The 18,021-nt window shown below is 43.0% G+C and overlaps 1 protein-coding gene across 1 annotated transcript; it reads left to right on the top strand.

Annotated features, from left to right (window-relative positions):
- Positions 1–2,166: 2,166 nt before the first annotated feature.
- Positions 2,167–3,118, top strand: LOC119274806. Its single transcript, XM_037555564.1, has 2 exons — positions 2,167–2,484; positions 2,590–3,118. Exons 1-2 carry the CDS (start codon positions 2,245–2,247, stop codon positions 2,686–2,688), a joined length of 339 nt encoding a protein of 112 aa, XP_037411461.1. The 5' UTR covers positions 2,167–2,244; the 3' UTR covers positions 2,689–3,118.
- The last annotated feature ends 14,903 nt before the right edge of the window (positions 3,119–18,021 follow it).

The raw sequence follows: 18,021 nt of genomic DNA on the forward strand, positions 1-18,021 counted from the left end.
AGGACAAGTTCTTCAATAAGGTCATCAACCCCTACCTTGCGGAGGTGCTGCAACACTCTCAAACCACTGAGATGCGTGAGGGGTTGTTGCACATCCACGATGTTGAGGGACCAAGGAGGACTGGAAGCATTGAGACAAGGCTCGAGGCATTGGACCAACAAGTTTTCAAGTGTCAGGAGACGGTGGAGCGTGGACTCGACTCCAATCACATAATGATCACAGAGTTCACCAACAACCACAAGCTGGACGCCAAGGACATTGGGGAGGCCATCTTCAAGCTTCATGAGAAAATCGAGCACCTCCAAGCCCAGATCTATGTCCTGCAAAATCAAAACTGTGAGTATGAATATAGATTCAAGAGGATGAGTTTGGCTGTAGACTTGAGGATTCAGGAAACTCGGTCATCCTGCTATGATGGTGATCCTATGCCTTGGAAGAGGGACGACAAGCCTACATTATCAACAACTCCACCTTCTTCACCAACAAAGAAGAACTGAGTATCTGGTATGGGCACTCCCCTTGGCAACTACTCATATCACCATCACTTTTATCTTTACCGTTTTTCTTAGTTCGATCCTTTTGATAATATCTTGATCTAGTAGAATAAAGTTTTAGTATGATCTAGTTGTGAGTTTTTCTTTATGATCCCTCTATGTAATCGAGTCCGTGAGCTATATAATAAAGATTAGTGTTGAGTAAAGGGCTTGATTATTTGGCTATGATCTTGAGGGAATTAAATAAAATAAAAGAGAAGAAATAAAAAGAAATAAAGAGATCATATGGATGTTATGGAGAGTAATGACCTCACATATAAAGAGTATGATGAATAAAAGTTGTTGAGAGTTGACAAAAATAGTTTTGGTCATCATTGCAATTAATAGGAAGTAATAAAGAAAGAGAGGTTTGCATATAAATATACTATCTTGGACATCTTTTATGATTGTGAGCACTCATTAAAGTATGACATGCTAAGAGTTGACGTTGGACAAGGAAGACAACGTAATGGGTTATGTTTTCTTACATCTGAGATAAATTATATTGTCATGGATCATCCAACATGTTGAGCTTGCCTTTCCTTCTCTTGCTAGCCAATTTCTTTGCACCAAGTAGAGATACTACTTGTGCTTCCAAATATCCCTAAACCCAGTTTTGCCATGAGAGTCCACGATATCTACCTATGGATTGAGTATGATCCTTCAAGTAAGTTGTCATCGGTGCAAGCAATAAAAATTTCTCTCTAAATATGTATGACTTATTAATGAGGAGAAAATAAGCTTTAGATGATCTTGTGATGTGGAAGAAATAAAAGCGACGGACTGCATAATAATGGTCCATATCACAAGTGGCAATATAAAGTGACGTTCTTTTGCATTAAGATTTTGTGCATCCAACCATAAAAGCGCATGACAACCTCTGCTTCCCTCTGCGAAGGTCCTATCTTTTACTTTTATCTTCTACCTTACATAAGAGTCATGGTGATCTTCACCTTTCCTTTTTACATTTTATCCTTTGGCAAGCACAATATGTTGGAAAGATCCTAATATATATAGCTAATTGGATGTGAGTCTTCATGAACTATTATTGTTGACATCACCCTTGAGGTAAAACATTGGGAGGCAAAACTATAAGCCCCTATCTTTCTCTGTGTCCGATTAAAACTTCATACCCATAAATATTGCGTGAGTGTTAGCAATTGTGAAAGACTAAAAGATGGTTGAGTATGTGGACTTGCTAAAAAGCTCTTATCTCGACTCTTTCCTATGTTATGATAAATCGCAATTGCCTCAACGACTGAGATTAGTGTTTGTTGGTTCTCAATGAAGATTATGATTCATACTTGAAATTGTGATTGAATTGTTACTTTAGCATAAGAGATCATAAAAGATGGTTGAATATATATAATAGCACTATTCGGATCCCAGGATCAGAATAGTTATTTGGATCACGGTCGGCCCTATATAGGGCCCAAAGACACGTTCCCGAACTTCCGAAACCCACGAAGAAGAAAAAAAAGCCCACTCCACGCCCCTCGTCCCCCACCTCATCCGATCCCCAACCTCTCGATCTCCCCAGTCCTAGCGACGCCCACCTCCCCTGACCCCGCCCCCACCCGGCGTCGCCGCCCGCGCCAACTTCTGGTGAGTCACCGGCCCCGCCCCCTCCCACTCCCGCCCCGCCGGCAAGCCGGGCGCCGCCGCAGCCCTACCCCTGCCGGCGACGCCACCACAGCCCCGACCCCAACCGATGACGCGCCACACCACCTGCCGGAGCACCTTGGGGTCGCCGGATCCGGCGAGGATCCTTCACCACCCTCCACTCTCCGGCGACCACCAGCCCGCGTGCGGATGGGGTGCTATCCTGCAGATCGAGGAGGCGTCAAACTTCAGATGGAGGAGGCCACAACCTGCAGCTGGCCGCGTGCCATGGTCAGGCGTCGCCGTCATCCTCCGTCACACTGGGCACCTCCTGAGCGTTGGAGTGAAGGTCAACTAATATGCACTCTGTAGTTCAATTTCTACTGATCATGTAGCTCCTAAATCCGTCACACTTATATCCAATGGTTCTTGTGTGTGTGTTTTTGTCCTGTAGAGCGAGCACGCTCACCCTGATCCAATCTGCAGCAGCACCCCGAGTCCTCCCAAAGCAGCCCAGAGCCGTTCAAGTATGCAGCCCTGGGCCATTCAATGACGGAGCTGCCGACCATTCGTGAAGACAACACCCTGGATCCTGCTTGCCCACCATCAAGTTCAACTTCTGTTGAATCCTGTAAAGGGAGACTTATTGTGAGAGCGATCCCGCATTAACTTTTTTTCGTTCAAAATTGTGTTAGCTACTTCCGCTTCAGCTAGCCTGTGTATGTAGCTACCAAGGTGGCATGCATTCAGCCTGTCTGTGTGACCACATGTCGCGAGTTGCTATCTGACTGAAACGATTTATGTACACTAGGATCTCCATGTACTGAACATGTTAAAAAAGATATATCATGTATATTCTCCTCCTGTTTGTTTCTTGTGGTATTTCAAGCCGCCACTACCATTAGCATTTTTTGTCTGATGGTCCACGTCTTATAAGTGTGCACTCTAAAAAAACAGAATTTTATGCAATACTAGCAAACAGTAAGCGAACTTCTCCATTTACATTCTCCTAAAGAAGTATGTATTTTTTAAATTAATCTAGAAGTTCAAAGATTATAGTCCAGAGAGCTCAATCATTGGATTTTGGGAAGAATTCATCTTACTGATAAATAATGAATAGAGAAAAAAAATACAAAATAGGTTTTGGGTCAGTACTAAATAGGTTAGGAATTGTTTGGCGTTGGTGGGGTGTTGGAGCGTTACTACTACTTGGTTCACTTCCATTTCAAAGGTCTTGCTTGAAGATATCTTTGAAGTCATAACCACAGTTGTCTTGATTTCAAATAGCGATCCATGGGTTGAGATATGAAGCTGAACTTGTTGTTATGCCTCTAAACATCTACCTCTTTCCTGTAGGTGTTGATCCTGGTGCTTGTCACCATTCACGAGGAAAGATAGTCGGTCTTTGAACGGGTGAGTGATCTTGCTGTTGCTGGGATGCTATTCCACATGGGGATTTGATCTCCCTTGAGGTGCAGTGTAGAGAGATATATGCTGCTGCCACTTTTGGATTTATTGTAGACATGGTCACTCAAGCTCAATATTGATTAGTCCTTCCCCTAGATCTTTCCCTACATGCTCTGTAGGTCATCAGTAAGAACAAAAAGTATACCTATAAGCTGCATGTGTTTATTCCACAAAATAAATTAGTATGGCTACACACGGTTGACTGTTCTTGACCAGTTTCTGTAGTAATTTGTATGGCTGACAATTTTCAGCAGTAATTAACATGGCTGCAGTCTGCTGTGTCTGATTTTCAGCAGGCCAACATGATTAATGCTAGTGCAACTCATCTTCAAAAGTGTACATGGACGCAATGTGGAATTTGTTCCTGCTGCTGTTGTTTAGATAGATCACACTAGAACATTTTGTACAAACCATTTATTCAAGTGAGAGAGATAGGCTTCTTCGTAGTTCATCTATTTCCTGGCAAAAGCAGAAAGTGTAACGACATTTGTTCCATGTGTCAATAAATTTTTGTTCCTATGTGAAGTAATGTTTTGTTCCTAGACTAAGAACATTCTATCGCAGTGTGGATAATTTTTTGTTCGTATGCGAAGTACCTTTCCTAAAAAACCATACTGATTGAGAACTAAAAAGGGCATGTTTTTTTAATAATCTAGAAGTTCAATGAGTTCCACGCAGAAAGTTCAAAAGACAATGTTTTCAAGGGAGAACGCTCCTGCCTAGAAGATGCATATGGAATAAAAAATCATTCATCAGGCATCAGTACAGAGATAAAGTTTATTTTGTTGTGGTCACTCACTCCCATTTCAAGAAAAAGCCTAGAGGTTCAAATATAAAAGATGAAAAAGTTCAATGTTTTGTTGTGGTCGCTGACAATGGTTTAAATTTTTATTTGTGACGGTCAAACTGTTGTGTTCGATAAGAACAAGTGTATTATGTGTATGTCAACAAGTTCAAACTATTTAAACATGCAAGGAAAAACATGGGAGATTTGCTATTTTTTAGAACTTGAAGTGACAAATAAATTTCAAAGAGCACAAACAAAATTGAAGTCTAGAAAATTCACTTCAAAACAAAATTACAACATGTGAGCATCAGTGTGTGGGTGTGTGTTCTATTATGTGTGTGTGTGTGTGTGTGTAACTTTGCACAAAAATAAAATCTAGAAGTTCACACAATCCCAAAAAGCCTATAAGTTAAAAGACAAAAACAGTAGACAATTTTTTCCGTCTCTAAAACTAAACCAAGAAATTCAAATTTAAGATACATAGTAGGTCGAAGTTTATAAAAAATAAGCAATTTTTGTATCTAAAGAAAAGCAAGAAGTTCAAATTAACATAACACATGACTTTGATGTTTTTTTAATTAAAAGAACATTATTTTACGATTTAAAAAAATGGAAAAAGAAAGTATTTCAAATAAACCAAGAAGTCCAAATTGTAAAAATAGAGAAGTTCGATATTTATAAAAAAGCACAGGTTTTCTTTCGTTACTAAAGAATAAAATTAAAGAAGTTCAAATTAAAATAAAAGGAGTAGTTTGATGTTTATGGAAAACTCAAATTCTTTCCATTTCTAGGAAATATAAAAGTATGAGGTTCAATTTTAAAAAAAGTTCGATGCTTATTTGAAAACATATTTCCTTTCTAAGAATATGACTAAGAAGTTGAAATTAAAATAACAGAGAACTTTGAAGTATATAAAAAACTCAGATTTGTTGCAAGAAGTTCCCGTGCACTTCCATGCACGGTTCAGAATTTATATCACGGGACGTCCGACCTCTAATTACATGTTTTAAAATGATAAAAAAATGACATCTGACATTCAATTGCGTGTAATTTGATGTATACACGAAAATGCAACATAAGTTCATCGTGAAAACAACGAGAAGCTCAAGTACTGCAAGGAATGCATTTCAGTTAAGTAAAAAGTATAGAAACATAAAAGCTTAAAAGGTTTGTTGAAAGAAGTTCAAGTGCTCTGTCCGGGGAAGTTCAAAAATTCTTGCGAGAGAGGTTCACCTTATATTTCCATGTTCAATTTCCGTATAAAAATCGAATACAATTCTTTACTCAAAATATAAAAAAGGTGAAGTTCAAATTGAAATAACAGAGAAGTTCAGAGTTTATTAAAACCTAGGATTTACCTCTTAAAAAAATAAAAAACACAACGCCATTTTTTGCACCTTAAAAACAACTCATAAAGGAAAAAATGGTTGCTAGAAGTTCAAGTGCTCGGCGAGGAAAAGTTCAAAAATTCTTATGAGAGAGGCTCACAGTGTATTTAGATGTCCAAAATACATAAATAAATATGTTGTTTTTGTGTTTTAAAATAATTCTCTCAAACTAGAGAGAAGTTCAAAGTGATAACAACCGGAAGTTCACCTACTACATGGTGTGTGTTTCATATAAGAAAAATACAAATAAAGTGAAACAGAGTGAAGTTCAAACACACACGCATAGAAGTTCAACTATTGCACGCAGTGCAAAAAACAGAACTTCAAAAAATAGCACGTCAAAAATAGAGTGAAGTTCAAACAGACATGCCTGAGAAGTTCAACTACTTCACGCAGTGCATTTCCATTCACGATGAAGGCATAAATCATTATCTCGTCGTTTTCTAATTTACTTCAAAACGACCCGAATATCATTTGTGTAAGTTCAAGTCCTCGGTCGGAGAAAGTTAAAAAACATATTGTGAGAGAGATTTGTACAAAAAGAATATCATTTGTGTAACACTAATGAATGGATGAGAAAATTACAAACGAAAATATGTTACAGAAGTTCAACGTGAAAACAACAGGAAGTTCAACTACTACGCTGAATGAATTTCACAAGAAAAACTTTTAAAACCGTCGCGAGTATGAAAAGATGATCAACACAGGAAAGTTGCGTGTCTATAGCAGCTTTCCATCAGTATATCACTTGCTCAATGTCGGTGAGTGGATGGAGAGCTACGAGCAGTGGATGGAGAGCTACGAGAAAAAAACACACCAGAAAACAGAGTGAAGTTCAAGTAGACATGCCGAGAAGTTCAAGTCTTCACATGGTGCATTTTGTAAGAATCTGTTTCGCTATAACCATCAATACGAATTTTTTTCGCATTTACCATAGCTTTTCAACGGTATATTATTTGCCTCATTCTGATAAAGTTTGTAGAAATTACGGTGAAAATACGTTTTTAGTCATTTTCAAAATTGACTTAAAATAGTAAGGAATTGGGAGAAATAATTTATACCAAAAAGTTTCGCATTTCCCCAAGCTTTCCAACACTGTATCATTTGTTGCATTCGGACGTACGGTTAAAAAAACTAGCTCGAAAATACGAATTCTGTGGAACTTGTACCATTTTCTAAATTACTTTTAAACCGTTCAAAATTAGAAAAAACTTTCAACATGAGAAAGTAGTGCATTTTCATAAGCTTTCCAACACCATATCACTTGCCTCAATTGGATTAGCCATTTAGAAATGACATCGAAAATACGATCTCGGCTATTCGGTTTACAAAATTTTACAATTTTCCAAATTACTCTTTAACCATAGGAATTAGAAAAAACTTTCAACATGTGGAAGGAGTGGTTTTGCAGAAGTTTTCCAATGCCATATTATTTGCCTCATTCTGATAAACGGTTTAGAAATGCGGTCGAAAATACGATTCACGTTTTTTGTATGAAGAAAAAACGGTTTTCAAAACTGCTCTTAAACCGCTTACATTTTGCCAAAAATTTAAATTGGGTCGTGATACTAATGTCCATAAAAATTGGGTCATAATATTAATAGTGTTTATGTAAAATATATGTTGTTGTTCTAAGAATGATCATGATGCCCTCATGTTTGTATTTTATTTTTATCGACACCTCTATCTCTAAACATGTGGACATATTTTTTGATTTCGGCTTTCGCTTGAGGACAAGCGAGGTCTAAGCTTGGGGGAGTTGATACGTCTATTTTGCATCATGCTTTTATATCGATATTTATTGCATTATGGGTTGTTATTACACATTATGTCACAATACTTATGCCTATTCTCTCTTATTTTACAAGGTTTACATAAAGAGGGAGAATGCCAGCAGCTGGAATTCTGGGCTGGAAAAGGAGCAAATATTAGATACCTATTTTGCACAGCTCCAAAAGTCCTGAAACTTCACGAAAGATATTTCCAGAATATATAAAAAATACTGAGCGCAAGAAGTACCAGAGGGGGGCCACCCACCAGCCACGAGGGTGGGAGGCGCGCCCCCCTGCCTCGTGGGCCCCCTGGTGGCCCTCTGATGCCCATCTTCTGCTATATGGAGTCTTTTGTCGAGGAAAAAAGTCATAAGCAAGCTTTCGGGACGAGACTCCGCCGCCACGAGGCGGAACCTTGGCGGAACCAATCTAGGGCTCCGGAGGAGTTGTTCTGCCGGGGAAACTTCCCTTCGGGAGGGGGAAATCGTCACCATCGTCATCACCAACGATCCTCTCATCGGGAGGGGATCAATCTCCATCAACATCTTCACCAGCACCATCTCATCTCAAACCCTAGTTCATCTCTTGTATCTAATCTCTGTATCCAAACCTCATATTGGTACCTGTGGGTTGCTAGTAGTGTTGATTACTCCTTGTAGTTGATGCTAGTTGGTTTACTTGGTGGAAGATCATATGTTCAGATCCATTATGCATATTAATACCCCTCTGATTATGAACATGAATATGCTTTGTGAGTAGTTACGTTTGTTCCTGAGGACATGGGAGAAGTCTTGCTATTAGTAGTCATGTGAATTTGGTATTCATTAGATATTTTGATGAGATGTATGTTGTCATCCCTCTAGTGGTGTCATGTGAACGTCGACTACATGATACTTCACCATTGTTTGGGTCTAGAGGGAGGCATTGGGAAGTAATAAGTAGATGATGGGTTGCTAGAGTGTCAGAAGATTAAACCCTAGTTTATGCGTTGCTTCGTAAGGGGCTAATTTGGATCCATATGTTTCATGCTATGGTTACGTTTACCTTAATACTTTTGTTGTAGTTGCGGATGCTTGCAATGGGGTTTAATCATAAGTGGGATGCTTGTCCAAGTAAGGATAGCACCCAACGCGAATCATATGAACGTGATAAAAACTAGCTTGATGATAATTCCCATGTGTCCTCAGGAGCGCTTTTCTCTATATAAGAAATTGTCCAGGCTTGTCCTTTGCTACAAAAAGGATTGGGCCATCTTGCCGCACTTTATTTACACTTGTTACTTGTTACTCGTTACCGATTACCTTGTCATAAAACTATTTGTTACCGATAATTTCAGTGCTTGCAGAGAATACCTTGCTGAAAACCGCTTATCATTTCCTTCTGCTCCTCCTTGGGTTCGACACTCTTACGTATCGAAAGGACTATGATAGATCCCCTATTCTTGTGGGTCATCACAAGACCAGGAGATAGATTGATCAAAACTCTACAACTTTTAAAAGGACTCAACCACGGTTTGCAAGTGCCTCTGAGTTGTCCCCAGATTGTTCCTCCATGGTGATGGCACGCCACATCACCGACCCTCCATTGCTGAGGAGCTGTCTGGCACAGCCCTCACATCGAGCCGCTGTCGCTCTTGCCGCTGCCTCTGCCGTTTCTCAAGCCACGCGGTGAGTTAACATTACCATGAACTGCCACCGGGGCTCTGACCCGCCGCTCTGATTCTTCCGCCATGACCCGCCGTTGTGAGCCGCTACTGGGGCTATGACTCGCCTCCTTTGAGTGCACTCGCCTCACTGAGTGGCTCGTCTCCGTAACTGCGGTCCAAATTGTTGCCTCTGCTGCCGCTATGGTTTGTGCCATCGTCCCGGCCTCAATGTGGACCGGCTCATCTCTGGCGAGTCGAGGCCGCCATGATATCTTCGAGTCGCCCCCACGGACCAGCCTCGATTGCTGCTTTTGAAGGGACCTAACTCCGTCGCGGCCTCTGTTGTCGTTTCAAGCCATTCCAAGCAGTAGGGTAGCCACCATCGCTTCTGTTTCAAGTCGGCTCCATCGACCGGCTATCAATTTGAGTCGCCATCGAGTCACCAGGCATCAGAGGATCAAATTGCCTGGTCAAACCGCTTCGTCGACCGGCCTCCGAGGCCTCGAGTCGCTTCCGTATCCATCGGTTACCTCCCGCACATTCGCCGTCTCTAGTGCGCCGGCCGGCTCCTACGTTCTCCGTCGATGCGCCTTGAACCGCTGCGCCAAGTCACCCCGGCCTCGCTCGTTTTAAGCAACCAGGTGCGGCCCCAAGTTGCAGATCCTCTAGCCCCCGCTTCAGCTGCCGCCCATCCGGGTTACCTCTGCCCGCTTCAGCTGCCGCCCGCCGGGTTACCTCTGCCCGCTTTAGCTGCCGCCCCGCCGGGTCACCTCTCCCCGACACCGACCTGCTGTTTCGTCCTGCTTTAGCTGCCACCCCGCCTGGTCACCTCTGCTCGCGGCTGGCGACGGTTCTGTCCTGCCTGAGCTGCCACCTCAGACCGACCTTGCCGCCTCGTCGTGGCCTCGCTGCCGCCCCTTGCCGGGTCGCTCGTGCCCTGAGCCGCCCGGTCCTGAGTCACCTCCGCCTCGCCGCTGTGCCTTGCTGGGTCTCCTGTGCCTTGAGTCACCCGCCGCGCCGAATCGGCCACGGTCGTGCCTCTCCAACTAGCCGCTATGGTGAACGCACTTCATCGTCTCGCTGGAGCAACTTCATCGCAGCCTCCGGGTTGCCAAGACGCCTCCTGAGCTGCCTCCGCCTTAAACCGCCCTCACCCCCTGCTATGCGCGCTCGCGTTGAACCGGCCACGGAGCGCTTCTCCAACCCGCCGCTGCACGGATGCACCTCGTCGACCCATCGGAGTTCCCTCATTGCAGAAAAGTGGTCTCCGCCGCTTGTGAGCCGCTACATCCAATGAATGGCTTCCGCTGAGTCACCCTCTGCCTCGTGCTACTTCCATTCGTGAGGCCGCCGCCTTCATTCGTAAGGCCGCTGTAATTCTCTCCGCCGGGCTACTAACACAGGTGCGGTTCCTCGCATGTTGCTGGCTTCCGCTAAGCGCTTCCACCATGCTCGTTTTGCCTCTATCGCAGATTGGTCCATCTCGCCATTTTACCTCCGCTGTCCCAGCCTTGAGTCGCCAGCATGCAGCTGCTGCTGTGGCTGACCTCAAGACCAGCCCTGCCTTCGCTGCCACTGATGCCACCAAACAATGTCCTAGGTGGAATTGACCGTGTGATGCTCAACGGCGAGACTGTAGTAGGGGTATATCCAGAGCCAGTAGTGCAGACAATGTTCAACATCTGTTTAATGGCAAAGATCTATGTGGATCACGAATTCACGATGCAGTTTTCAAACATTACGGTAGCAGTACGAGCTTCCATATCAATTGATTTTTCAAGCATCCCATACGAGAGATCAAAGTACTACTACACAAAGCGGACAAAGACAATGGATTACCACTAGTACTAGTATATACGTGCTCACTTTCCAAGACCCAACTACCTGTCATCCAATGTGGAGCCTGAGCACTATTTTGTCTGGAGAGAACCAAGGAATCATCAGTTTTTCATCTTCTGCCAAATAAACCAGCTGAAGCCTAAGGAAGAGACAATTGACTGCAACAAGTGCTGTGACGGTCAGTCAGTTGACTGTCGAAATGACGTCGCTTCGTAGACACAGGTCTCATGCGTCCTGGATGGAGTTTGGGCCAGCGTCCACCCTGCAGACACACGTACTACATAGTAAAACTGGCCGAAGCCTTCTGAAAAAGTTACAACAGAGGGTCACGTGGATGTTATGCTACATTGCATCAGCTGAGCTCAACGTGCATATACTATTCAATATTATATGGCACCAGCATCTGCGTTCGTCCGACAAAAACAAAATTAGGTGTTATCCCTCCTATATATTTTATTAGTACATTTTAATTCCTATGAGCACCATTACACTGCCCTATTGGTGTTTTTATATACAGGTAAAATTATTGTTATACTGCGAGTATAGAGCATGCACTGACAATGTTCTACAACAGCGTTTTCCTCCGTGTCACGTTACCCAATGAACGGACGGCCGGTTCACGCGTCCGCACTGGTTTACAACGCGGAGGACAACTTGCTCGTTCGCACCGGTTTACAACATCGCGGCTGATTCATTTATTTGTTCCCATAGCCGACTCGGCCGTGATTGATTTCAGCTTCACTGTGGTGATGATCAACTCCGTGGTGGATAATTTCTGGCCTAACATATCAGGTGAAATCCATCCAATATATTTTTATATCATATATTGCTTTCTTTAAAAGAGCAATTACTCTGGCATGCAAGTGTTTTAGTGCAGGACAAGGTGATTAATGCAAAAGGGATTTTTATATCACTGAGCTATTGAAATACTCATACCGGTTTATATCACGGTCAAATATGGAAAATTTCAAGCCAACTCCTCGAGTCAGCTTGAGACTTCGGGGCTATGATGACATGACTCAGTAAATGTTGCCAGTTTGAGAAGATTCAAGAACTCTGGGCCATTGGAGGGAAGATAATCTGGTCCTGGAGGCTACCGCCATATTGGTGAAAATTTAAAGGCCGTCAGAAAATGTCTGGCTTAAAAAGAAGGATTCCGGTTTAAAATCTGGCTATCAAGCCCATATTATAAGAGCACAGCTCTGGTTACTTTGGTAATCGGGCTATCAAGCCCATATTATAAGAGCATAGCTCTGATTACCTTGGTAATCCGGCTATCAAGCCAACATTATAGCTTCATATGAGCATAGCTCTGGTCTACTTGGAGGCTTCAAGACCGGATTAAAGGGACCAAAGAGAGTCTGTTGCACAGCACAACTCAAACACAGGTACCCCTTGGGCACAACCCACATAATCACTTGGGGGCTTGGTCGTATTCGAACCATACCTACACCTCTTGATTGGCGTAAGGCCACCACGGAAATCACTAGGGGGCTTGGTCGTATTCGAACCATAGCTACACCTCTTGATCGGCGTAAGGCCACCCGGGAAATCACTTGGGGGCTTGGTCATATTGGAACCATAGCTACACCTCTTGATCGGCGTAAGGCCACCAGGGAAATCACTTGGAGGCTTGGTCATATTCGAACCATAGCTACACCTCTTGATCGGCGTAAGGCCACCAGGGAAATCACTTGGGGTCTTGGCCATATTCGAACCATAGCTACACCTCTTGATCGGCGTAAGGCCACCAGGGAAATCACTTGGGGGCTTGGCCATATTCGAACCATAGCTTAAACCCTCTTGATCGGATCAATGCCACATACATATACATCATCATATATTGCATCATCATTACATCATCATAACATACAACATATGTGCATGGATATACTGGATTATATGGCAGGAATCGATTTTTAGGCCGGGTTATATTATTCAAATCTTTAATAGCCAACATGGCTGGATTTTTATTATAGTAATTAATAACCAATATTATGATTGAGGTTTTCAAAGTCGCTTCAGCGCAATGGCTATTATTTTACCAATGGATATAATTTATTCTACAATGGAAGGAATAGTCCCGATTCGTTGTAGGCTTACGACCCGGCACTTGGGGGCTACATTATTCAAGTTGAGATTATATCCAATATGCAAGTCCCATGTCACTGCTAGCATGCACCATGGCACTTGGGGGGCTAATGCAAAGTCATTTTTATTGGCTTTATTGAAGACCCGACTCATCACGTCATAATGAGCTGGCCCTTGGGGGCTACCAGTTGCTCCTGTCAAAAATTTAAGGTACACAAGCTTTAATCCATTATATTGAAAGGTTTATTGCTCATTTGGTAAAGTAAAAAGCTCTTAACCTTATGGACGTGGGTTCGAACCCCATGGTGGGGGTTACGTCATATGAAGTTATTTTCAATGAAGTATATATATAAAGTCCCAGCTTAGTATTATCTTACTGAGTTGGCCCTTGGGGGCTACACGTTGCTGCTCAAGTCTACATGATCATATCTACAAAGTGCCTGCTCATTATTGCATAATGACCCGGCCCTTGGGGGCTACACTGGTTGAAATTTTTATGAGCACAAGGCAATTTCAAGTCCCAGGTTGCTGCAAGCATGACAATCCGGCACTTGGGGGCTACATATGTGGAATATTCAGTTTATGACTCGTGACTGAGATGAACAAATCGGATGTCTTCAATGTTGTGAAATTTATATTGAAGCAAGTCTTAAGTTGTTGCTACGCTACCTTCTTAAGACTTGGGGGCTACAAGTGATAGGCATACAAGAGGTATATTTTCAAGCTTGATGTTAACTACAGTTATGACCCGGTGCCATCAATATTTATAAACCGGCAATTTTCACTATGATAAACCGGCAAGTTCTACATCCTTAAGCCGGCTAAAGATCAGATGAGGATTTCAAGGACCAATATTTTTGTTAAGCATTAGGAGCTGAATGAAATGAATTATCCTTCCCAATATTTCTCTGTGATAAACCAATATCAGCAAATAGATTATGAAGCTGGCCTACACCTGGATTTTCTAGAAGAAGGAAATGACAAGGACTTAAGGATGATCAGGATCAGTTTAACATGGATAAATCCAAATTAAACTGGCGGCTAATGTCGGGGATATACCCCGTGGTATGACACGGCCGGAGTTAACACGACTGGGACTTGGCAAATCGGCAGATGGTAAACCGGCAGAGAGTTAAAACAGACAGTTAAGACCAATGGTTATAACGGATGGTAATTCGACAGATGATAACCCGGCAGGTGTTAAGTCAGATGATAACCCAGCAGGTGTTAAGTCAGATGCTAACCTGACAGGCAATCATAACCCGACAGGCAGTCCTAACCCGGCAGGCAGTCATAACCCAGCAGACAATCATAACCCGGCAGACAGAGTCGCCCGGGGTTAACAAGCCCGAGACGTTAAGAAGCCCAAGATGTTAAGAAGCCCATGAAGAGAAGTGAAAATAGTTTAAGTCTTAATCCGAATTGGACTCTACATGTAACCCGCCCCTTCAACATATATAAGGAGGGGCAGGGAACCCCAAAGGGGGAGAGAGAATCTTAAGGGTTAGACATAACTAGGAGAGCCGGTTTACGGCGACTCCCTCGTGATGATAATGAGACCTACCCACAAACATCATGTAGGGTTGTTACTGGATGATGTTTCCCGGGGCCCGAAGCTGTCTAAATCCTTGTCTTTTGTTGCGTCTCTCGATTCTGCTCAACCCCTCTCAAGCTACCACATAGATGCATTGGCCTCATGACTAAGTCCTCACACTTGGACATCTGTCGTGACAATACCATGACACCTTCCTTGTAACCTTTGTCAATCTTTTAACAGGGTGATGATCCATTCTGGAAGAAGAAAGCTCAGGATAAACCAGCAAAGACGCCTCGCCCCAAGAGAAAGGTCATCAAAAGGCCTGCCAAGAAGAAAACCGCTGAGTCCGCCGAGCTGAACATCGACGAGGATCTTGATAACCCGGAATCAGAGGTAGAACTTGACTCTCTTGGTTCCTTTTTCATACACCTCATTGACAATGACCATTATCAAGATGACGCTGAGGCTAGCCGGGCTGATGATGTAGAGGTAATTATTCTTTCCTCTAGTTCAGATCCTCAGCCAACACAGAAAACCAGTCAAGCAAACTAGAAAGTAATTTTTTCACACTCTCTAGCTTATCTAGATCCAAACTTTCTTTTGAAGAAATAGCAACATGAAGCTTGTCGTACAACCCAGCATAGTGGCCAGGTGGTTGCTTCATCCAGTTTACCGAACACGCTGGTTCGTAAATGCCGTCCAGAGGTTTCACCTACTGCTGACACATCTTATCCCAAGGCAGGTTATTTTCGGCAACCTCTTAATCCATCTGACTCAAACTATTAGGGAACATCTCATTCATCATCTGGCGAGTCAACAAGGACACAGCTTCCCCCTCTTAAAACTGTTCCTCGGTGAGTATATCAAAACTAACCCTTTACACCTTGCGCCTGCTTAATATGCTAACCTTTAGTTTCATTCATTTCAGATCCAAGGACAGACCTAGCAAAAAGGCCAAATTGAATAAACTAGCTGATGATGACACAGCAGCTGACCCAGAAAATACTCCAGAACCATATGAACGAAATACTGATGCTGTCCTTGATGATCTGCCACACAAGACCATGACACCTTTATTGAGCAAGTGCAAATTGATCCGATGGCTCATGATGATAACCCGCCAAGTCCAACCAAAGCTGCTGATGATAAAACGGATGATGTTATCGTTAGTGGCGTTAGCTATACAGCCCCCGGCAACCCCACTGCTCTATCAAAACATAGCGCCAAAGAGGAATTTTCTGCTATAGACAAGGGCAAGTGGAAGGTGGATCTGGAAAGCTATGCCCATCTCAGCGCCCACGATATCCACTCTGGGTTTTTAAACCGGATGTATACCAGCCGTGATTATGAAGCCGGGTTATTGAATGTGATGAAGGAGCGATATGAGGTAAACACTTCTGTATAACTACTCTTCCCTTATAACCCGTTTAGTGCTACTAACTCCAGTAACCCCCAAGGGCCGGTTTCTAGTACTGATATTAGCCGAGACTTTGTAGAAAATACTTCAACCTTCCTTGTGTAACCCGTAAGGACTGGTTTATCTTTTCAAGATGAACCGGGGCTTATTGATCAAACTCAACATTCATGTACAAATCTGTGTAAATCGATGAATCACCAAGTTGATTGATGGCAGCAAAATCCATAGTCTTTAACTTGAGCAAATATGCATTAGTCCCCAAGTGCCAAGTATGTGACTTGTCATGTGCTTGGGACTTTTTAATAGTTTTAGAGAAGAAACAATAGACATTAGCCCCCATGTGCCAAGTGTATGACTTGTCATGTGCTTGGGACTTCAAATGTATAATGCTAACTTACAAATTGCATACCTATTGCAGGTTGTGCTTAGCAAAAAGGAATCCCAAATCACCGACCTTCAAGAGAATATCAAAACTCAACAAGCCGAGACTTCCAAGGCCAAAGAAGAGCTGACCAATGCTTTAGCAGCTATGGAAAAGCTAAAAGAGAACTTTAAAAGTGAGCGGGCAGGCTGGGATACAGAGAAGGCCACTCTGCTGAACAAGCCTGAGGATGCTGAAGCGGCCCTTAATCCGGTCGTGGAGGAATTAACTGGTTTAAAGCGGCAAATAACTTCCATGACTAGTGCTGTCTTTGGTGAGTAATCATATTCACAAACCGTAAACATGCATTATCAAATAGACTACCGGTTTATCAATTTTGTCAATGTAGGGAGTCGAGTTGCTCATCTGGGCTCAGACATGCTTCAAAGTCGGAAGGTTGCCTATACCTTTATAGAACAACTATATACCGGCATACAACGGGTCATATGTACAGCTTCTCATAATAAACCGCCCCCAACTATGATCAAAGATACATTGGTAAGGCTAGCTGTGATGCCTGCCCGGATTGAGGAACTGAAGAAATCGGCTGCCAGGGCGGGTGCTCTTACCGCATTGATGTGAGGCAAAGCCTGGATCTCTGATCTTGATCACGGATCTTGGAAAGGGCTATCCCAGCATAAAAGAGGACGGGTTAGACTTTGATAATGATGACCTCAGAGCTTTGACTAGGGAGATGCGTCCTCTGGCTAGCAAATTGGCTGAAGAAACTAATCTGTCACATTATCAGGCTATTTATGATGACAACAACAGGAAGGTTAATCCGCCAAGTTGCAACACTCCGGATCTTATTCCGCCGATCTGTAAGCATACTTATGCTCGTGATGTTGACCCCTCCTCACTTATAAGCGATGAAGCTGTATTCAGAGCCTTAACTGGGATCGATTGGTCAACTAATGACTTCCAGCAACTGGGCAGAGAAGAGGAGGGTGAACCAGCGCAGGATGACCCACAACCTTCAAGCCAGCCTGATCAAGATTCATAAACCGGCAACCACTTTAACTTCTTATCTCTGCAAGATTTGTTTGAAACATTTGTTCTTATGGGCATTGAATCACCTTGTAATAGGCTAAGATAAATGCTTGGTCTGCTATGCCATCGTGCATATTTCCTTCACATGACACTGTTAATCCGCCATGTTTAAAGATGCTATGTCTGCTTATGATACTTTAGCACCATGGAATTTGCTCCTGCAATTAATAAAAAATGTCCTAGCGGTGTACCGCTAGGCGGGTTATCTTGCCCAACAACATAGCTTATAACCATGGCCAAGCATAAAAATAGCCATATATAATGCATGACATACCATACCTGTGATATTTCATCATGCTGCTGGTTTAGCAAGCTGGTATAATAAGGGTGATAACCCATATCTTGAATACTGGTAATCATCATCTGTCTGCCGATTTATGAATGGGCCCAGGCCAGATCAATAAACACCGGACAATAATTTCTGCTTGCTAGCGACTTATAGTCAAAGGCCAGGCTGGACTAATAAACAAAG

The sequence above is a fragment of the Triticum dicoccoides genome, chromosome 1A (assembly GCF_002162155.2).
Source record: "Triticum dicoccoides isolate Atlit2015 ecotype Zavitan chromosome 1A, WEW_v2.0, whole genome shotgun sequence".
NCBI lineage: Eukaryota > Viridiplantae > Streptophyta > Magnoliopsida > Poales > Poaceae > Triticum > Triticum dicoccoides.

Bases quoted from the DNA above. Each gene is read 5' to 3' on its own strand.
- LOC119274806 (XM_037555564.1), top strand. From the start codon at position 2,245: ATGACGCGCCACACCACCTGCCGGAGCACCTTGGGGTCGCCGGATCCG. The intron at 2,485-2,589 runs GTCAACTAATAT...TTTGTCCTGTAG, and splicing joins TCCTGAGCGTTGGAGTGAAG to AGCGAGCACGCTCACCCTGA.